Source organism: Humulus lupulus, chromosome 8 (genome assembly GCF_963169125.1).
Source record: "Humulus lupulus chromosome 8, drHumLupu1.1, whole genome shotgun sequence".
NCBI classification, from domain to species: Eukaryota; Viridiplantae; Streptophyta; class Magnoliopsida; order Rosales; family Cannabaceae; genus Humulus; species Humulus lupulus.
The window spans coordinates 87,098,963-87,121,899 of NC_084800.1; the positions used below are offsets into that span (position 1 = coordinate 87,098,963).

At 33.8% G+C, this 22,937-nt stretch overlaps 1 protein-coding gene across 1 annotated transcript in view; it reads right to left on the minus strand.

Annotated features, from left to right (window-relative positions):
- Window positions 1-3,670: 3,670 nt before the first annotated feature.
- Window positions 3,671-22,937, minus strand: part of LOC133798036 (structural maintenance of chromosomes protein 6A) — a 31,623-nt gene continuing 12,356 nt past the window's right edge. The window contains exons 9-28 of the mRNA XM_062236208.1: window positions 18,345-18,421; window positions 18,183-18,258; window positions 17,897-17,971; window positions 17,695-17,799; window positions 16,223-16,392; window positions 16,016-16,118; window positions 15,706-15,818; window positions 14,844-15,048; window positions 9,069-9,200; window positions 8,857-8,971; window positions 8,678-8,763; window positions 8,485-8,577; window positions 8,027-8,163; window positions 7,830-7,932; window positions 6,670-6,749; window positions 6,396-6,474; window positions 6,177-6,234; window positions 5,362-5,459; window positions 5,091-5,185; window positions 3,671-3,962 (exon numbers count right to left, since the gene is read on the minus strand). Of these exons, the coding sequence (XP_062092192.1) occupies window positions 3,905-3,962; window positions 5,091-5,185; window positions 5,362-5,459; window positions 6,177-6,234; window positions 6,396-6,474; window positions 6,670-6,749; window positions 7,830-7,932; window positions 8,027-8,163; window positions 8,485-8,577; window positions 8,678-8,763; window positions 8,857-8,971; window positions 9,069-9,200; window positions 14,844-15,048; window positions 15,706-15,818; window positions 16,016-16,118; window positions 16,223-16,392; window positions 17,695-17,799; window positions 17,897-17,971; window positions 18,183-18,258; window positions 18,345-18,421 (2,058 nt within the window). The 3' untranslated portion in view covers window positions 3,671-3,904. The remainder of the gene's footprint in view (window positions 3,963-5,090; window positions 5,186-5,361; window positions 5,460-6,176; window positions 6,235-6,395; window positions 6,475-6,669; window positions 6,750-7,829; window positions 7,933-8,026; window positions 8,164-8,484; window positions 8,578-8,677; window positions 8,764-8,856; window positions 8,972-9,068; window positions 9,201-14,843; window positions 15,049-15,705; window positions 15,819-16,015; window positions 16,119-16,222; window positions 16,393-17,694; window positions 17,800-17,896; window positions 17,972-18,182; window positions 18,259-18,344; window positions 18,422-22,937) is intronic.

The window sequence follows — 22,937 nt, forward strand, 5'->3', positions numbered from 1 at the left end:
CATTAGAGAGACTTGAATGTCAAATTTTAAAAGTCAAGAAACTAAATGCAAAATATAATTGAACATTTGACAATTTATTCTACAAAGTATCACAAATTATGTGGATCCCATCTCATATAAAGTAATTGAGTTTCATTTTAATGCTATGTTCGATTGAGGAAAAAAGGAGGAAAGAAAAATATGGGAGAAATGAGTGGAGAAAAAGAAAAAATTGTATGTTTGGTAAGAGAGAAATAATGGTGGGAGAGAAAAGATATTAGAAAAAATAATTTGTGGGTTCTACCAAAATGGAACCTGCATAATTTAGAGAGAAAAATGGAAATAAAATTTTTATAAGATACAATTAGAATAAAATTACATTTTTATCATCCATTTTATATCAAAATAATTTTTCGAGATGAACAATTAGTCAATTTGTCTCATTTTTGCTGATAGTATGGTTTTGCCCCGGTCACTTTTAATATTGTCTTCAAAATTCAAATACCCCTAAATAGAAAAACTAGTATTCTTTTACCCCTTAACTAGTTCTCTTAATATGAATTTGCTTCCAAACTTCTATCTATTATCAATTATTACCTAAATTGATAAAGTTATTTCATTTTTATCCATAAATTCTTATAAATTTAATTTTGAATTATTAATTTAATATAGGGTAATACTTATTTGGAACCTTGTATTTTATCAAAATACACAGTTGGTACTCTATATTTATAATAATAATCATTAGGTACCCTCCATTAGAATGTGGTCAACCTATTTTTCAAATATGACCACATTACCCTTCTTTTTAATGATTTATTTGATTTTATTTGGTTTTTGTTATTTTAAAATGACTCAAAAATATTTTTTAATTAATAAAATAAAAAAATTATAAAATCAATCAATTAAATGTAAATTTTTAAATAAAAATAATATAAATTAATTTTTAAATAAAAAATATTTAATAAAACTATTTTAATTAATTAAATAAACATAAATATGTTACTTAGAAATATAAATTAAATAAAAAACTAAAACCAACATTTTAAAATTAATTAAAGTAAACTAAAAACCTGGGTTTATACATTTTTAGACCATGTGTTTTGCCTCATTACTTGTTTGGACTCTGTGTTTTGACAAATAATTTTTTGGACCCTGTGTTTTATAAAATTGTTCAAAAATAGGCTCCTAAATCTAATTTTGATGAACAAAAAATTGAATATAACAACACAGTTCTTAAGCAGAATAACTGTATTTTTGTTTTGAGTTGTTAGTTTGATAAATTATTTGTGATTTTAGTTAAAAAACTTTGATCAAAATCGGGCTTAGGGGTCTATTTGAACTATTTTAGAAAATACAGGGTCCAAAAAGTAATTTGTCAAAATACAGAGTCCAAATATGTAATGAGGCAAAACACAGGGTCTAAAAATGCATAAACCTTAATTTTTTTAAGTTTTAATTAAACTATTTTGTTTGAATTTATTTTTAAATTTTGGTTTTTAAGTTTATGGTGTTGATTTTAATTTTTTGGTTTAAGTTTATGGGTTAGATTTAATTTTTTATTTTTGCTTATTTAAATTATTTAAGTTTTAATTATACATTTTTTTATTAATTCAGAAAATATTTTTAAGACATTTTAAAATAACAAAAACAAAAAGAAAATTAAACAAACTATTAAAAGAGGGACAATATGGTGATATTTGAAATATGAGTTGACCAGATTGATGCAGACAATACCAAACTGGTACGAATTGCAAATAGAGGGTACTAAATGATCATTATTATAAACATAGGGTACCAAATGTGTATTTTGATAAAACACATGGTACCAAATAAGTATTTACCCTTAATATATTGAAGTATTATTTATTATCTTGCCTCTAACACATATCATGTTAGAAAAATATACAAAATTAGTTAAGCGAATATTTAACTTATATTATAATATATGACCGAGTAAAATTGATTAAAAACATGAAACATATTAAACTAATTATAATTTTATTAACCATCATAAAAATGAATAATTTACCCAAGAATTCTAAATTAATATTTTCCCATTTTTTTTATTTATAGCTAAATATACATTAACATTTTTAAAAATAACTTATTTTTAAGTTTTTCTAATAATTTAATCAATTATATAATTCAACAGAAAATCACATAATCAACTTCTATAAATTATAAGTAAATGATGATTGTTTTTTAAATTTTAATTTATGTAACAATTAAATAAAAATACAATCAATTGCGTGGTTAAATTTATAATAAAAATAAATGTTAAGGGTAAAAATGAAACAATTTTATTAATTTAGATAATAACTGATGGTAGATAAAATTTTGAGAGCAAATTCCTATGAAGAAAACTAGTTAGGGGTAAAAAAACTAATTTTGCCAATTAGGGGTATTTGAAGACAATGTCAAAATTGATGGGGAAAAAAAATAGTGCCCATAAAAGTGAGGGGGCAAATTGACTAATTATTCTTGAGAGATTTCCTGTTTAGCAAGGGCACGAGTAGATCCTTGCTTCAGTGAAAGAAGAAAAAATGATAGAAATATCAGCGTAATGATATCTGAAAAAAATACAGAGATTAGTGGGAGAATCAGTAACAGCATTTACAACTTCCAGAGTCAGTCTCGATATCAGACAGATGTAAACCACGCTCCAACGCCATCTGCAATTGGGGTGAGCATTGGGCGGGTTGGTCGGGTTACAAGCCATTTTTACCCGTCCAATGTCATAATCGGGTTAGCAAAAGTGACCCGTAACTTGCCCAATTAAGAAATTTTTTTTTTTTAACCCGTCCAATAATTTGGGCGGGTTGGTCGGGTTAACCCGCCCAAACCGAAATTGTATTTTTTTTTGGCGGGTTGGTCAGGTCAACCCGCCCAAACAAAAGTGGTAATTTTTTTTTTAACATTTTTGTAATTTTTTTCTTTTAAATACTAGTACTAATAGTGTGAAGTTTATATTTTTAAGCTTAAAACAATATTTTAAATTTATAGTAAAAAAATTAAAATAAAACTTAATTAATTTATATATTTATTTGAATATATTAAAAATAATAAATTCTTAATTGGGCGGGTTGGGTTATATTGGGCGGGTTGATAATTATTTTCAACCCGCCCAATGTAACAATTGAGCGGTTTAAATTTTGGTCGGTTTATTCGGGTTGCATTTTTTGACGGTTTTTTCGGGTTGGTTTGGGCGGTTTATTCAGGTTAGGCGGGTTGTAAAATTTTTTGCACAGCCCTAATATGCAAGCCATAGAAAACTTTATTCAATTCTATTTTTTCTCTCCCAACCAAGCATACTGCTTTATTCAATGATTTAGAGCACATGCACTGATGTGACCCATTAAAATAGCCGTTTATTATTCAGAATCGCTTCCACTGCTTTTCGAGGAAAATAAGCTACTTGTAAAAAGAGTACTTGCTTGTGTTGAAAACTTAGCGCAATACTGGTGAAAAAGTTGTCTTAGAAGTCATTGAATAATTATAAATTGTATACATGTAATTTTAAAGTGAAGGAAAAGGCGTTTGCCCCTGGGAATTGGGATATTTAATCTTCGTTCTATAATTTTCTCCTTTTAATGCCAAGAGCCTATCATGGGCTTGTCTAAGGTGATCACCACTGACCAGTGTCTCACCTTTTCGAGTTGAATAACTAATATATTTACAAGCAAATCAATGGAGCATTAAACTGCATATTGACACCACCATATCACCATTGCAAGACCAGTATGGTCAATGTGATATTGACAACATAATTTAAATACAATGGTCGATCTCTTTCATTATGTAAGTATTGTCATTCCAAGGAGATTAACGAGAAAAAATACATCATGTATAAATATTCCAAATTGCCAAAACGCAGATGTTTAAACACCTATGAGAAAACCAGCCACATTTTCAAGTAGAGTACTCATGAACGGGGGGCGGGCATTTGCTGCTTTTTTATATTCACATCTTGCTTGACATCGCTGTATCAGAACCAAAATAAATTAATTCTTTAAAATTAAAACACAACTGGGGGGGAAAAAAACCATTACACAAATTTTACAATCGTAAATTTATGACAGAAACTACATTGCAGGACTTGAAACCAAAATATCATCAAAACAAACATATCTCCTAGCTTAATGCCGTACTCGTGATCCAACATATATTGTCTATATTCCATCAAATCCAATTAACGAATTAGTGTTAAAAATTCTAATCCAATTTAATTTACATGTAATATCCAATTTACTTCAATTAGTAATTGGATTAGATCAATTTTTGTAATCAGTTTTTAGCCTTCAAGCCAAATAACATGTCAATTTTCCCGTGAAAAACTTTGTAAAGCACATACACTCGAGTCTTATTAATTCAATTCATTCAAACATAAACATCACAAATGATCAAATATGTCTAGCAGCTTAACTTCCCAATATCACAGAAAATCAGATGGACCTAAAAGCAGGATGAAGGGAGAGAAAAAACAGAAATTAAGAGACCATGCGTTTTTTTCTTAAAAATAATAATCCTAATATCGAAAAATCAAAGAGTAGGTGAAACTCACTGAAAGAGGGGAGAAAATTAAGAAGTTGAGAATTTCATATTTTTTCCAAGGATCAAATGTATTAAGAGATAATCCCAGCTAATAATTTTTTATATAAAAAATAAATTATTTGATACATATTAGATCGGTTCAGCTTTAATAAAAAATAAAAAAATAAGTAAAATCTGCCAATCAATTCATTCCAATTAAGTTCAATTTTCATAATCTAATCTAATTTTCAACAATTAGATTGATCCAGTTCAATTTAAGTTGAATTTTATGAAGGTTTCTAAACAGAATATGGCTCAGTTTCAAACAGGTTTACTACACGAGTAAAATATATTTTTTACAGACATTGAAACATAACCCGGTCAGGACCAACTGGGACGCCTATACACATGCACAAAGCAATCAACTTAATATCATTCGGGTTATCACGTTAGATAGGATGCAGTACCATCAATGTAAATGGTTTGATGGGACACTAAAATAAAGGTACCTAAAAACATCAGTAACAGTGGGGGAAAGGAGACTTGAGGAAGAAAACAAAATATGTATTAAACCCTACCTAATATCATGAGGAGTAATAAATATCCATTGGGATCCTTGAGCCAGTGCAAAGTCCACTAGAGTTTCCAAGCTAATTTTCCGACTTACAGCATCCTGAAGATAATGGCCAAAATGTGAAATTAGTTATGTAACATGTTCTTTTATAAATTTCAACTTCAAGTACAAAGAGAACAATCAAGGTAAACAAATAGAACAAAAAAGAAAAACTAAAGCATTCTATTAAAAACATGAAGGATGCGGAAGCATATAAATACAAAATAAGTTCACACCATAAATACATCAAATTCGTCCATTGCTCGAAATGGAGCTTCTGTCATGCTATGAAGAGCCAAAGTGAAGCACAAAGTTGAGAAAGAGCGCTCCCCACCTGATACACACTGGGATTTAATGACAAGTCCAATTTATAAAATTTGACATCCACAAAGAACTCCAGATAATTGAAGCAAAAATAAAAATAACAATGTGACAAGTTGATAATTCCAATTTATAAAATTTGACATCTAAAGAGGATTATATAACTCGTAAGAACGCTTAAAAACAGTATTGGACACGGACACAATAAATTATTAACTTAAAAAAAGTATTGTATCCCTTGCATTTTTGTCAATGTTATCTTTACAACACTATGGGTGCATTTGATACCTTGTATTGTACCGTATCGTATTTTATTATATTAGATTGTGTTATATAGCATATTTTTATATAGTACTATATAACGCAATCCATTATAATACTATACAAAACAATAAAGCTCATCGAACACATCCTAAGTCACTAACCTAGCACTACCTACACCATAAATTTGTTATGTGACAATCACATCCACAGCCCTTCTTATGAAGCTAAGTTAAAATAGCTCCACTTCAGAGGTAATAGGGTATCATAATCATGTAAATATTATAAAATACTTAAATTTAGGAAGATACAACTTCTGAACTGATCTGAGTCAAAGCAGAGAAAGTTTGAGTAATTTAAACAGCCTTTCTGTATGTAACTTTCAGATACAAAGTGAAACTTCAAAATAAATAAATGAAGATAGAAAAAGCATTGTGCAAAAATAAAAAAAATAAAAAAAGAAGAAAACCTGAAAGTCCTTTAATGTCACGAACACTGCTGTTTGATGCATCTTGGGGCATCTTTACCTGTAAAGCAAGTGATAAGTTCAAAACAAGATAGTAAAAGGAAAAAACAGACGCACATCACCACATAAAGCTGCCCAAGCATTTAGAATAAAGTATTTTACTGAAAGATGGACTCAGTGGATATTGGAAGACTACCAATTTAATGAAGGAAAAATGCTTACATGAACAGAGAGGGTTCTATCCTCATAACTAACATCAATACGTCCACTGATCCCTTTATTTTTTAGATGATCATTGAAACTGATTAAAAAAAAAGTATGTTAATTAACAAAAAAAACTTATCATCTTTTGAATACCTTCTGTATTTCTTTTGCGAATCTAATAGAATTCTTGTTTCATAAAAAGATAAAAAATAGAAGAAAAATATCCTTGATCTGAAAAGTGAAATTAAACTACATATATGTAAATTATTTTTTGGGAACTAGTATTTCATACGCCCATGTTATCTGACGCTTCAAAAACTCTGCATTTCTCTGATACTTAGCTCGACGTACATCTAGGGCTTTCTGAAGGGCCTGTTATTTAACATGGAAACAAAAGTCCTTAAGAAACACATAATGACAGATTTGATTTTAATTTCATCATAGCATATCCAAAATATATTAACAATTTTCTTCAGAACAGCAACAAGTAAAACATCCTCTTATCTAATTAATCAATGGCATTACTCAGCTACCTCGTATGCAACAATAAAACAATCCTCCATATGTTTATATTATTATATCATAACAAACAACTCTATATTAAGATTTGTAACCTAGGATCTAATTTAGAATGGACCAATAAATTGCAATTAGTTGAGAACTTTGATAAAAACCTTTGAACAAGAAGAGAAAAACTATAAGAACATTGCGGAAGCAGAACACTATTTAAGTGCCTTCTACTTCATTGTCTCTATGCTATAAATAACTTATTCTACTATCACAAACTGCAGCTTGATGTCAACAGTATATAACATATGCATATATGTAAAGCTTGAATAAGGATAATGTATAGTTTCTACAAACAAAGAACAATAGAAATTAGCAGTGCAAGTCGCAACATGACATTTAAACCTGAATTCGACTCCAAACCATCCTCCTACTTTGGAATATGATATCACAAACAGGTTAACTCGTTTATTAATATTTTCTTATTTAGCACCTTTCTTCTTATCTCTCACAAGGAGTAAGGAAAACAAGGGGACACAACATCGGCAATTAAAGAAATGAAGCATGCTGTTATTGAATGATAAGATGACTGATAAGCAGCGAGGTAGGTCCAGCATTGCCAGTACCGGTACAAAAACAGGACATTTAATTAAAAATAATCTTTACAGTAGCTCCTCTCAAATTATTTATCACCCTTTCCCCATTAAACCTATAATTACAGCTGGGAACTTTTGAAATCTAAGAACATTACATGCTACGGAAGAAACAAAATTGTAGACACAGATCAAATAGAAGATATTGCCGGTTTTCATATAATTGTGCAGCCAAGCATTAAAATGAGCAAATGGCTGACCAAACATTGAATAATCATGTTTGTTCACTTTAAAGAAATGTTTCATGCAGTTAAAATGTATATAGTATTTTCTTCTGTTAAATTGTACTTACATCCAACTTCTTCCGGAAATTTCTATTTCTTTCCTGTTTCCCCAAAATCTTACATTGTTTTTCGTCATACAATGCCCTTAGGTCATCGATAGATTCAGAAAATCTGTAGAAAGAAACCACAATGACAAAAGCAGGTTATTTTAAACTAAAGGTTGCCTTTTAAAAAAATACAAAAGCAAGTATGATTGCATGGATACCTAGGGATCTCTTGCTTAAGCCTTTGATCTAGTGTGGTTACTTGAGCACTGAGTTTCTCGGGGGTGCTACCATTGCACCCACCAATAGCTTCAAGATCACTCTCACGACAAATAATAGAAGCTTTTCTGCTATTGACCTGCAGTAATTAGCTTCAGGCTTCAGCTACTAGTTGTACCAAAGGAATTAATTTATGTCAGTACATTCAATGTAAGGACTATTACAAGTCCCTAATGTGGCATAACTACAGTTGAAAGAATAATGCAACACTAGAACCAGAAAAAGCGTTTAGAAATAAATTATTAAAATCATGGGCCAGGTTCACATGAAAGTTCAGAAAGGTTTTCAAACTTTCATATCTTCTTAATAGCACACTTCTTATAGTCTTGTAAAAGCCTCTTCATGAAACCATATCTTGAAATTTACAGAACATATCATAAAGGCAAGACAAAAATGATACCTCACGGAGAAGGACAAGTTCCTCATATTTGGCCTCTGCCTTCTTTATTTCATCAATCTCCTTGCTCATTACACATTCATAATGATTTTTGTCCTGAAAATAGGTGACTTAACACGTTAGGATTAACATAGTAATACCTAAAATAGCTACAGGCAACTATCTGATTTTTTTTTAAAGATGATAGGTACAACACCGCTTCTGCAGAATCTAGAGCTTCTTCAATATCTATAAGATCTTTCTCCGCTTTCTCATTAGCATCAACTTCTCCTTTTGCTGACTCTATTTTTTTCATGGAGAAAATAAAAAAATTTCAAGCTGTGTTTACATATGGTAGAATCCATCATTGAAAGGTATATAAATCCTTAAACTTACCACGTAAATTTTTAAATGATACTTTAAGTTCATTGGCTTTAGCTTCAGCTTCATGCATTCGGACTTTGAAATTTTCAAGCAAAACCTCTTTTTGTTGTATCTCTTCTTGGATTTTCTAAAACATCTCACAACAAAGAAGAAATTTTAGAAAATATTGATACAACATTGTAAAAAAAATATTTTAAAATTCTAACTTAAAAGATGGCACAAACTGAAATTTCTTGATGGATCTCATCGACATTTGATGCAGGTGATGCACTAGCTTCAGCAGCACATGATTTCTTAAAATCTTCCAGTTGCATCTTCTTAGAATAGGAAGTACTCTCCGCACGTTGACACTTTCTCTATTATAGATGCAAAAGAAAGAAGCATTAGATGGTCAATAGTATAATACCACACAGTGACACATCGATACCTGAGATATATATGCAAAGAAATTTCAAAACAAAATTCAATTATTGCAATGAAGACCATACTTGGTAGTCATTAAAGCTTATAGAAATTTGTAAGGGAAATTTTTATTTCTACTTTTCTGTGTCTACATTAGTAAAATACAGCTCTATTTACAGGGTTTATACACCTAATTTCCTTAATTACAGAATAAAATACAGATCACAAAGATAATTACAAATGTTCTAAATAAGGAAACTATAAATTTACAGCTAGAATCAAATCACAGTATTTGATTTTCTTTGATTTTCTCTAATTTGTCAACACTCCCCCTCAAGCTGGACTGTAGATATTGATGAGTCCAAGCTTGTTTACTAGAAAATCAAAGACTCGTTCGGATAACCCTTTTGTGAGAATATCAGCCAACTGTTGATCTGTCTGTACATATTTGATGCTGATAGTTCCTCCATCAATCTTCTTTTTAATAAAGTGTCAGCCCACTTCAACGTATTTAATTCTGTCATGATGTATAGGGTTATGTGCAATATTGATGGTAGACTGATTATTACAGTAGAGTTGAATGGAGGGTTCATATTATTCCCCTAATAGGCGTCTAATCCATATTGCTTCGCACACTCCATGGGCCATGGCTCTATACTCAGCTTCTGCACTACTTCTTGCAACCACTGCTTGTTTTTCACTCTGCCATGTCACCACATTTCCCCAAATAAGTGTGCAATACCTAGAGGTAGACTTTCTATCATCAACTGACCCAACCCAATCTGCATCTGTGAATACTTCGACCTTCCTCTCAGTTGTCTTTTTGAAAAAAAGACCTTTCCCTGGTGTTTGCTTTAGATACCTCAGAATTCTATATACTGCATTGAGATGTCCTTGACATGGATCATGCATATATTGACTGACCAAACTTACTGCAAAAGCAATATCAAGTCTGGTATGTGAGAGATAGATAAGCTTCCCGACTAGCTGTTGGTACCTTTGTCAACTAAACTTCCTTCAAACATTTTTCTCGTCTATGAGCTCAATTGGAGTTTTGCTGGGTTTACTGCCAAGCATTCTTATTTCATTTAGGAGATCAAGAGTGTATTTTCTTGGGGAACCTAAAATTCCTCTTTTGCTCCTAGCAAATTCCATTCCTAGAAAATACTTGAGTGCGCCAAGATCCTTGACTTCAAATTCTTTTGCCAACATTTCTTTGATCAAAATCATTTCTTCAGTGTGGTTGCCAATGATGATATCATCGACATACACAATCAGTACTGACATTTTTCCAGTTTTTGAGTGTTTGATGAAGAGGGTATGATCTGTTTGACCTAGCATGTATCCGAGTCCCTTGACTGCTTTCAGGAACCGATTGAACCATGCTCGAAGAGATTGTTTTAGACCATAGAGAGATTTGTTTAGCTTGCATACTTTCGTTGTATTGGGAGATTCTTCAAAACCCGGGGCTGACTCATGTATACTTCTTCCAATTCTTCATTCAAGAATACATTTTTTACATCAAGTTGATGCAACTCCCAATCCAAGACTACTAGCGAGAGCAATACTCTGATAGTATTGAGTTTGGCAACTGGGGCGAAGGTTTTAGTGTAGTCAATTCCATAGGTTTGAGTAAAACCTTTGGCAACTAAACATGCTTTGTATCTCTCAATAGATCCATTTGCATTGTATTTGACCGTGAATACCCATTTGCACCCTATTACTTTCTTGTCTAGTAGTAACTCCACCAATCTCCAAGTTCCATTCTGTTCAAGGGCTTTTAATTCTTCGAGAACTGCTGTCTTCCATTGAGGAGTGCCAAGTGCTTCACTAATATTCCTGGGAATCACAACATTTGACAAACTAGAGGTAAAAGCTCTAAATGGACATGATAATTTTGCATAAGAGATGAATTTTGAAATAGGGTGTTGGGTACATGATCGAGTTCCTTTCCTTAATGCAATAGGAATATCTAGATCCGACTGAGTATTGGGGGAAGTTTACCTAGATCATCCGAGGGAAGAGGTTCTATCACTGGATCGAATTATTGACTATGATATGGATTCGTTGTTTATTTCTTTTTCTTCTGGTATACACCCATATTTCTTTGTTTATGTGAGAAGAAGAAGATAGATGATCTTGAGTAGAAGAAGATGGGTGATCTTGAGAAGTAGTATCTGGCTCTGAAGGGAATGAAGTATCTAGGGGTATTTGTAAACCCCACGACCATTGAGCTTCTTGCTCTTGAAGGATGTGCTCCCCCTAAAGCGAGGTGGGAGTGAAGGAGAATTTTTAAAAAAAGTGACATCCCTTGAGGTGTAGGATTTCTTGGTGAGAGGACAGTAACAACGGTAGCCCTTCTGTGCAGGGGAATATCCTAGAAAAACTGTTTTTATGGCACGAGGATCTAGTTTACTCTGATGTTGGGAGTGGATGTGGACAAAGGCAATGCAACCAAAAACCTTGACTGGAAGGGTATTGATGGAAGTGTGAGGGTAGAGAGACCGAAAAATGGAGTATAGCGTTTTGAACTGAAGGGGCCTACTGGGAAGGCGATTAATGAGATAAGTGGCAGTAAGGACAGTGTTGCCCCAAAGATATTTTAGAACATTCATATTGAACATAATGGCACGAGCCACTTCTAAGAGATGACGATTTTTTCTTTCGGCTACGCCATTCTGCTGCGGAGTATCTACACACGAACTTTGATGAACAATCCCATTTTGTATAAAATAGGGATCGAGGGTGGAATTAAAATATTCAGTACCATTATTGGTACGAAGTGTCTGAATAGATGTTTGGTACTGTGTTTGGATCATTTTGTGGAAATTTTAGAAGACTTGGTAGGTTTCAGATTTGTGCCTAAGTAGATAAACCCAAGTGATTCGCGTATGATCATCAATGAATGTGATAAACCAATTTACTAGAGGAGGTAGTGACCTTTGATGGACCCCACAAGTCACTGTGAACCAGAGAAAAGGGGCTGGAAGGTGTATATAGTTTGGGAGGAAACAAAACAAGAGTATGTTTAGCAATTTGGCAAATATCACATTGAAAATCAGCAACCTTTTTATTGATAAACAAAGACGGAAACAAGTGTTTTAAATATAAAAAACTTGGATGTCCAAGTCGACAATGCCATAACATAATTGTTCGAGAATTTGAATCAAAAACAGAATTAGACATGGAACTTGAAGTCAAACAATGTAAAGGAGGCTGCTCTTTGGGCGGATGTTGAAAGAAATAAAGTCCGTCACGAATCCTAGCACTACCAGCCAATCATCCTTCCCGATGATAGATCCTGAAATTGACAAGAATTGGAGACAAATTTAGCACGACAGTAATTATCAAATGTCAATTTCTGAACAAAGATTAAATTGCATTTTAATGAAGGTACGTGAAGAACTAATTTAAGAAGTAAAGCAAAGGCCAATTTATGGTGCCAATTCTGACAATACGTGAGTGAGTTCCATCTGCAATCTTAACACTAGGAGTAGAGCAAGGATAATAGGAATTAAACAAATGAGATAAACTTGTCATGTGATCAGTTGCGCCAGAATCGATGATCCATGGTGTTTGGAAAGTAGAAGAAAAATTACCAGAATGTGCAACAGATGCACTATGAGATTCAGGATTAGACTTGGGTTTCATGGAGGATTGACTAAAGAGCGTGTATAATTGTTCAAGTTGTTCCTGATTGAACGAAGGGGCAGCAGGAGTGTTTGTATTCGGACCTGAGAGGTTTGGTGGTTTTCCATGAATTTCCCAACAAGTGGAGCGAGTGTGGCCATGATGTTGATAGTGATCACACCAAGGTCGTTCCCCCTTTACGATTAGGTCGAGGGTCAGGCTTGGATCTGACAAATGGCGATGGGCCAGATTTTGAGACAAGGGCAAAGCTTTCAACGACAGGCAATACTGGAGGGGTAAGCATGACACGACGGCGTGCTTCTTCACGTCTAACCTCAGAGAAAGCTTCTTCAGTGTCGAGAAATGGAGAACAACTGACCAAACGACCCCGAACTTCGTCAAGATTACTTTTCAACCCAGTAAAGAATACAAAGACCCGCTCCTTTTCTAACTGTTGGCACTGGAGAGTGGTGCAAGTAGCACATAAATGAGTGGTATCCAGATACAAGTCAAGTTCCTGCCACAGGTCTTGTAAGTCTGAGAAATATTGGGTTACAATTTGAGTACTTTGCTTGATTTCTTTGAGTTTGGTACGAATCTCAAAAATTTGAGAGGCATTCCCAAAATCAGAGTACATCTTCTTAGCGGCATCCTAGACTTCCTTAGCAGTCTTAAAAATAAATACCTGCGACTGATTTTTGGATCCATCGAATTAATAAGCCATGCAAGGACAATAGAATTTTCAGCCTGCCATACCTTGCAAGTGCAGTCAGTCAGAGGAGGGGCAAGAAGGTCACCAGTAAGGTACCCAAGTTTTCCACGCCTACATATGACCAACTTTACTGATTGTGCCCATTGTAGATAATTTCTACCATCAAGTTTGTGGGCTGTGATGTGGAGAGAGCTGGTATCATGACTGTAAATGGAACTCACAGAGCTAGTGGACTGATTTTGGGCCTGAAGGTGGGCTGAAGTTTGGGTGGGCCAACTGGTTTGGGATGAAGTGTCTTCACTGCTGGACATTGTTGGAGACAATTTCTAAAAAAAAAAAAAATTTGGACCAGCGACAGATAAAAAATAATAATGAACGGTGAGAAAAAAAATATGAATAGAGTGACAAAGATGCATGATTGAGCTTGGACTTGGGACGGTGACAATAACTTGGGCCTGGAAAAAAAAAAGAACTTGGGTCAGGAACAGTTGGGAAAATAAAAAAAAGAGGGCCTGGGCTTTAGTTCGAAAGGAAGGGAAACATAGAAAGAAAGAAAAAAAAAAAAGGGTAAATGCCGAATGAGAAAAAAAATCGCCTGGGTGACTGGAATGGAGTCTGACAACGCCCGAGTGCTGGGGAGGTTGCCTGAGAAGATGGACTTGGGACTTCGCCTGAGAAGATGGGGTGTCGCCGGAGTGAAGAGGGAAACCATGGGCCGATGGATGGGAGCGATGAACTGAGGGAAGGACTGATCGGAGAGCTACGCCCAGGACGACGAATGGAGCTATGCCGGAGGCGACGAAGGTGATCGGACCCGATCGAAGAAGGGGGAGAAAGCCATATGGCTCTGATACCATATAGAAATTTGTAAGGGAAATTTTTATTTCTACTTTTCTGTGTATACATCAGTAAAATACAGCTCTATTTATAGGGTTTATACACCTAATCTCCTTAATTACAGAATAAAATACAGATCACAAAGATAATTACAAATGTTCTAAACAAGGAAACTATAAATTTACAACTAGAATCAAATCACAGTATTTGATTTTCTCTAATCTGTCAACAAAGCTAGTTAGAAAAAATGATCAAACTAACTGAAAAGGTAAGACATGGAAAAGTTGTAACCTCTTTTCCAACATATCACTGTCCCCCTAGTGAAAAACCAACCATAGCAAATAACAATGAAGAGAAAAAGCATTCAAAATTGATCTAAAAGAACATGCATATAATTCTACCAAAACAAAAAAAATACCTTTACACTTTGAATGCTTTCCTGAAGATGTTCAAGTTGCCTTTCTGCTTGCCTTTTCCTCCCCATGCAATCTTGAGCTATTTCTTGTACATCTAATATGTCCCTTTCAAAAATTTTAATCTGCTCATCGTAGGAACTACAAAGACGCGGAGGTCTAGTTGACTTATTGGGAGGAAGAATTGTCTCAACAGAAGCACGAGAAAACCTAGAAGAAGATAACTTTTTAAAAGTAAACAAATAGGGAAAGAATCTAAGCCTTCCAATATAAAACACCCAAACAGTTAAAACAACAAGCTTAGTGGTGCTGTAATACTGAGGGTCACACTCTGTTTCATCAGCTGTGGATGCAATGCAAATGAAAATAGACAAACAAATAGAATGTATTTTTGGAAGAACAGAAGAAATGTTTGAATCCACTTAAGTTGACAAGCAGGGACCACCAGATTCACATATAGAATGCATCTGCCACTGTCACCAACTTTGTGACTAAAAATTTCTCTTCTCATTAAGCAGCACAGCAATATAATTTGTTATATGAGCTTTAGTTACAGCATTTAAATATTTATATATAATATATATGTCATTCATTCTTCCAGCCTGAATCCTTTGCACATTGTATAATGTGAATTACAAAATTTGCAAATATAGTCTAGAAGACAGGCTGAAACTGGCACTTCATGTCCCCAAAATCTTTTAGAGGAAATGCCCGACTTTGACAACGATGAAGCACCAACAAAAAAGTGTTAATTATTTGTAATAATGTATGTAGTATTTTTTTTTCTCATCCTGGTATGTACTTCTGCAATGAGAAAGACAAAAAAAAAAGTCCATTTGATAGACAAGGAATGAAATCATAACTAACATTTTATAGCCATCTAATGTGTAGACCTCCTTCAAATTTGGGTTCCTTGAATCAAAAGCAACAACTTTTCCAATGTCATAATCTTTAACAAGAACTTGCCGCTCAGCATTACCCTGGAAACATAACCATATGAAGTAAAAATCACTAACAATTTTATGTTCTTCTGTAGCAGGGGAAAATGTCAGGAAAGAACAAAACAAAAAAGCAAAAGCAGGTAAAAATGATTTCACCAAACTTCAAAAAAGTGAATAACAAGAGAATGGATAAATTATGTACCAAACCATAAAGCACATAAAGCCAGTAAGATTACCACATCAACTAAAACATTTAAAACAGTATGATTTTCAGAATGAAGACATGAAAGAGTGGTTGGGTGATCTGTTTGAGGAAGCATGTGATGAGGAATATCCAGCCTGCAACACAAAATTATAAAGGCATAACATCAATAATATTTATTAGCTCGATAACCTCAGAAGACTACATGAAAAAAGTAAATAAATAAGAATAATCAAGATACCTTGGTCGTGAAAAATCATATATGATAATCTGAACATAGCTATAGTTCGCTTCCTTTGCACATAATCTCAAAAGAAGACAATCTTTATGATCTGTTACTATGAAAGCACTAAGCAACTTTCCAAGGGCTTGTTCGACAGCAGGAGCCCACTTATCACCTTTAACCAAAGTCTACCAAAACAAAAATTAAATTAATGATCTGTGCAAGTTGTAAAAAATAGCTTACATTTTAGAGCAACCAATAGCAACACAATGATGGGTCCTGAATCCCAAAGAGCATTAGAAGTAATTGATCAAGTTTTAGCTCATCAATGAAAGAAGACTAACAAATAAATCCCATAAAAAATAGTTATGCAGAGTGTATATTATACAAAATGACTGAAGAGGACATCACTATTCTATTTCAAATTCATTCAACCATGGAATGAGTTAAAACTGAATGGAAGAATTTACAACATAGCCCATCAAGCTAACTGACGATTATAAAACATTCACAGCTCAAAATTAGTTGCTTGGTAAGAAATTACTTAAATTTAGAAGTAAAGAAAAAAAACAGCCCTCAATAAGAGGAAAAAAATTGTTTTAAGGATTCGGATTTTTAATTTAAGTTCGGAGTCAGGCTTTTCTTTTTAGCAGGTAAACCCACCACTCTTGTCTGTGATCACCTTTTTTTTCTTTTTTAAAATGAAAAATGTAAGAAATAACTTGAATTAAAATGGGGGAGTAGAAGGGAAAAAATGCCGTGGGAGACACAAAATAAAAATGCTAAGACCATGTACAATGCATGATCTAAAAGAAGTGTTAAATTTGGCACAAAAAATGAACAAAAGTTATGTTTGGCACTCAATAGCATTTTAAGATGGAAACTACTATAAAAATTAAACTATCATTAACTTCAAGACTCAAACAATAGGATCCGCCAAAACCTATAAACAGCTAGCTAGATCAATGTTTAGGTGTCTGATTTGTGTATTTTGTAAAAAAGTCCACAGTATTGAAAGAATTTCTTGTAAGATATCTTATTGATATCAAACAAAAGTATTACAAAATATGAAGCTTTCAAGACCTTGGTTATCTCCCTAAAAGTAATTTTACTTTCTCACAAAATACACAAATCAGTTACCTTAATAGTGATCTAGCTAGCTTTTTATAGGTTCAGCTCTACTAACAACCCTTTGACTTATCTTACATAGTGACTAATCAGATTATAAGGTTTTGACACATCAGCTAGCCTAATGACAAGGTAACTAAAAATACAACAGTTAAACTAAGACCGCTGGCCTCTGTTCCTTCTTATGGGTGGTCTAATAGCCTCCTGTAATAGGAATATAAAGGGATAGACCCACCCTAACAGCGTGACAAAAAATCGATTAACATACTTGTTCTGCTTCAATGATTGCATAGAAAGCTTTCTTTCATATCTATACAAATTCACTCAACTTGTTGTCATTAAGATACATTATAAAATCTTACCAAATGAGCACCAATTGGACCAATTGGTGGTGTTTTGAACCTCTGACGACGTCTCTCAATTTCACGCAACAAATCAATAACTCTATCTCCACCAAATGCAGTAACCTGTGTTGGTTTAAAAATATCACAATTAATCATTACAGCTATCTGCAGTGAATGCTACATTATTGTTACAGGCATCTGATAAACACAACCATCATACCTTATTGGTTTGGTTCCGCTGAAGCTGTCTAATATTATCTGACAATATTTTGTGCTGCTTCTGACAATTTTGTATCTAAGAAAGCATTTATTTACAAATATAGTCAAGCTGATATAGCAAAATAATATTTTGCGTGTAATCAGATTAATTAGACACATGGATGCACCTCTGCAATGTAATTCATTAGAACATACTCAATGTAGAATAGAATGACAAGAAAACACAAATTACACTGGACATTATACAATAACAAGTTTTTTTAATAGTCACACTAATTCCTGCGTACCTCCTCATCTACATCCCGGATTTTTATCTTCACCTTGTTTAAGCTTTCTGATAATATATCCTCTTCTTCCTTCAAACTGAAATATCAGTAGGCCAACCAGAATTAAGTCAAATCTTTCTGGATGAAGAAGGAAATGAAAAACAGATTATCTAATAATTAAACCTTTTGAATATTGAATCAGCATTGTCAACCTCAGACTGGAGTTCCCTCAGCTTCTCCTCTATTTGAGATTCTTCAGCCTGCAACCATTAAATGTGATATTGACTCTGTAACTCCCTAGCAACTTAAGATGACAGGTTATTGTGAAAAATATTTCATAGACTTGTGTAACTACACATGCTAAATTCTCGTCGGCCTCTATTTGTCAATTTATATTAATTTAATCTACTTTAAACTTCAAGTAACGTGACAAAAAAAGGGTATAATTGGTAGCTACTCTTTGAAGTTCAATGCTACTGTTGGAAATCTTGGTGGATCCAATCAGATAATGTAGACAGATTTATTAAGGAAATCAAATCAGAATAAAAATCAAACCATTATGATTTGATTACAGCTGTAGGATCTTTATATATATATATACTTTCCTTTTTTTTATAGAATTTAGTTTATTTCGTATTTATGTCTTTTATTCTGTACTGCATATAAATGTACACTATTTTTCTCAAAATCAACATACAAGAATTATTCTCTCATAATATTTTTACATGGTATCATAGCCATAAGGTTCTCTCTTTTCTTCATTTTCATACGCTGCCTTGTTCTTCTCCGACAATAGCCACTAGCAACGCAGCCTCCTCTCAGTCTAGTGAGCCTCTTGGCTCTCTTCAAACCTCAGATGCAATCGCAGTCCCTCTGCCTGATGCTCTGGATATCTTCTCGTCTTTGTTGTCGCCATACTAAGCAATACTCCGTATCCATTGGCGACCCCCATCATCCGCAACCAACAATCATTGAAGGCCAACCAATTTGCCACCCCAACAACAGAGAATTTTCTTTGTCCTCATACAACCTTCTTAATCAATCACCTGCACCCTTTGGGAACAATCTAGGTTCATGTTCTATTACGCATTCTAGTAATCTCTATTCTGCCCTAATCTCTTCAGTAGGCTCTCAAGTACTATGGATAATTGATTCAGGTGCTTCCAACCATATGACAGGTATTCGTCATTTATTTGATTCCTACACTCCGTGTTCTAATAAATCTAATGTTCGTATTGCCGATGGTACTTTATCTTCTGTTGCAGGCATAGGCACCATTAAATTATCTACTAGTCTTCTCCTTAAATCAGTTCTTCATGTTCCGTCATTGACGTGTAATTTGATTTGTGTTAGCAAACTGACTTTTGATAATCACTATATTGCTAAGTTTGTGTCCAATTCTTGTCAATTTCAGGAACTATCATCGGAGAGGACAATTGATAGTGATAGGATTTATGATAAACTTTATTTCTTTCAGACTCAATATTCTATAAGACACCAATTTCACATATCTAGTTATGCTTTTGTTTCTAATTCTAGCAAAATATTGTTGTGGCATTATAGACTTGGTCACCCAAGTTTTCCTTACTTACAACACCTGTTTCTATCCTTATTCACTAATCAAAGTTCTATTTCTTTTCGATGTGATTTGTCAACTTGCTAAGCACACCCGAACCTCTTTTCCTCCAAGATCCTATACTCCAATGACTCCATTCTCCCTAATCCATAGTAACATATGGGGACCCTCCAAAGTTACCACTTCTCATGGGAAACACCTTTGCTAATCCCACAGGGGATAACCCACACGCCCCAACTCCAGGTCCCAGGGGGCAAAAGCGATTTGTGCAGCTACTAGGAATCAAACTTGAGATGTTTGCCAAAGTCAGACATACTCAATTGTATATTTATTAGTAACTTATAAAAAAATTGAAACAAAACTAGTTGTATTATTAGTAGGGAAAAATACAAGTAAATATGGCAAACTCCATCAGAACAAACCAAAACAAAACAAATAAAAAAAAAGATACAGGAAGTATAAAAATTACAAAAGAAAACTCCAATCTCATAACCATGCTGAGAAAGGAATATGTACAAAGTTCATATCACCATGCAACCATAAGGCCATTTTGTGCTTTACAATTTCCCAAAGTAGGTCTGTCTCGTTAAACTTGTCATAAAAAATTCTGCTATTTCTTTCTACCCATAATACTAAAAAAAACAGCAGCTAATACAATGCTCCATAACTTCTGCTCGAGTTCATTTCCTTCCATCTGAAAGAGCCATACTTCTTGACACTTAGCTGGAACACACCAAGACAGCGCAAACTCCTTCAAGACTTTATACCAAATTTCCTTTTCCACCTCTCATCCACATTTAATCGCAGAATGCTACTCTTATTCATGTTAATATTGAGGCTTGATAGAACACTAAAAGCTTGAAATATTATCACCAAATTTTCTACACTCCTCTTTGGCTTCAAGAAAAAATAGTCATCTAAATTGTAAATGTGTTACTTCACCTTCTCTCCCCACTCTGAAGCCTCTAATTGATTATGCTTCTCTTGCTTTATCCAATAGTCTTCCCATTATGTCCACCGCAAGAGTGAATAAGAAAGGCGATAGCAGATCTCCTTGTCTTAAACCCCTAAATTTTCCCCTTGGTCTTCCCATTTATGAAGATGGAATAAGAGATGGAGGACAACAACCCTTTATCCACCCTCTCCACTTTCTTCCAAAATTCTTCCTCTCCATCACAAAGTCTAAGAACCTCCATTCCACAAAATCATAATCCTTTTCAAAATCAACTTTGAATATCACTTCTTCCTTCTTCAATTGCCTATACTCCACTAGTTCATTAGCGACAAGAACAATATCTAAAATCTATCTCCTTGTGGCAAAAGAAACTTGAGTTTTGTAATTGTGTCACTCAAGACTTTTCTAAAGCCTTAATGACAACACCTTAGCAATAATTTTATAGAGGCTTGACACCAAACTTATTGGTTTGAAATCTTTTACTCTAGAAAGCCAAAGTATTAGTAATTTTCTTTATAGAAAACCAAAGTAAACCCATCAGGTCCTGGTGCCTTGTACCCATCAGAATTAAAGACTACTCGCTTTATTTCTTCTTCCTCAAAAAGTCTCAATCCAGTCGGCCAAAAACTATGGTATAACATTCCATTCCAGCCCTTCAAAACCTCTAAAAACAACTCTTTTCGAGTTTGTATAATGCCTTGTAAAACTTCACAATCTTAGCTTTAATCTCTTTATCTCTCTCTAGAATAGAGTCATCTTCCCTTTCTATTCTAAAGATAAAATTCTTCATCTTTCTAAGACTTGGGAGGCTATGAAAAAAATTAGAATTTTATCACCCTCCTTGGCCACTTAAACTTTGGATTTGAATCTAAGAGCTTGTTCCTCTTCGAATACTATTTGGTGCCATTCACCCTTCAATTTCTCTCTTTCTGTTTTTAAAATATTGTTCCAATTTCCTCCATGTTCCAATTTGTCCAGCTCCTGAATTCTTCTTTCCACGGCCTGTTTGAAGCATTTTCTATTGCCCTTTACTATACTCCAATTCTCCTTGACATAAGTCAATTTCTGCATACATTTATAGCCTTTCCAAATGGAAACCCTCACTTCTCTCCACCATTTAGCAAAATCAGTCTTAAAAGACTTGATTTAGCCATATATTATCAAATCAAAATGAAGCTGGCACCCCAATTAGGTGGAAATGTGTCCAAAATTACTGGGCAATAATATGATATTGCTCTTACCTCCACTTCCTGTCTTGCAAACTGAAACTTCTCAGCCCACCAATTAGAAAACAAGAACCTGTCCAATCTACTGCACATTGGATTTTCTCTAAAGTTGGACCAAGTGAACTCGCCATCATTATTCAATCTAGGATCATGCAACAAGAGTTCATTAATCAAAGCATTAAAGTTCTTCATACTTATTGTGTTTGTGCTGCTATCGAACTTTCTCTAACATTCCTTACCACATTAAAATCTCCCCACAAACACCAATAATTTTTGCATACATCATGCAAACCAGCCAATTCATCCCAAAATAAATCTATGCCATGATAAGGACTAGGTCCATACAAACCCGAGAACCACCATTTTTCCTCCATCTTCCTTCTCAATTTGTATTGAAGCAGATAACTCTCTTACTAATGAATCAACCACCCTAATTCTTCTTGAATCCCAAACCACCAAAAAACCACCAGATCTTCCTACTGAGGGTAACACAATCCATTTGTTAAATCTGGATTTCCATTTACTTCAAACAAATTTTCTATCTACCTCTTCTATTTGTCTCTTGCAACACTAAAATGTCTAGGCCAATTTTACACAACACCTCTTTCACTTCTTTTCTTTTAGAGGCTGAGCCACTAACTCTTATATTCCACAATACTATCTTCTAATTCATCAATATTCTTCCCTCTCTATCTTTTCCCTTCTCCATAATTAACATTAAATTGCAAATTACACAATTCCCTTCACTTCTACTTAAGAGTCAAATGGGCATGGGTTGTATTTCTAGTCCCATTAGTGAGAATATCGTTTCAAGATCATCCTCTTTTTATTCTATGACTAAAACTTCTTTTGATCCTAGCTGGATTTTCCTATCCTCTCCTCTTTCTTGTTGATGACTTCTCTCCTATGGTTGTATCTCAGTGAGAGCTTGTCCTCCATGATAATCTATAGTATCCTAGAAGGAATTCTTCAATTCTTCCTCCCATGGGATGAATAACTTCTTTATTCTATCCAAATTT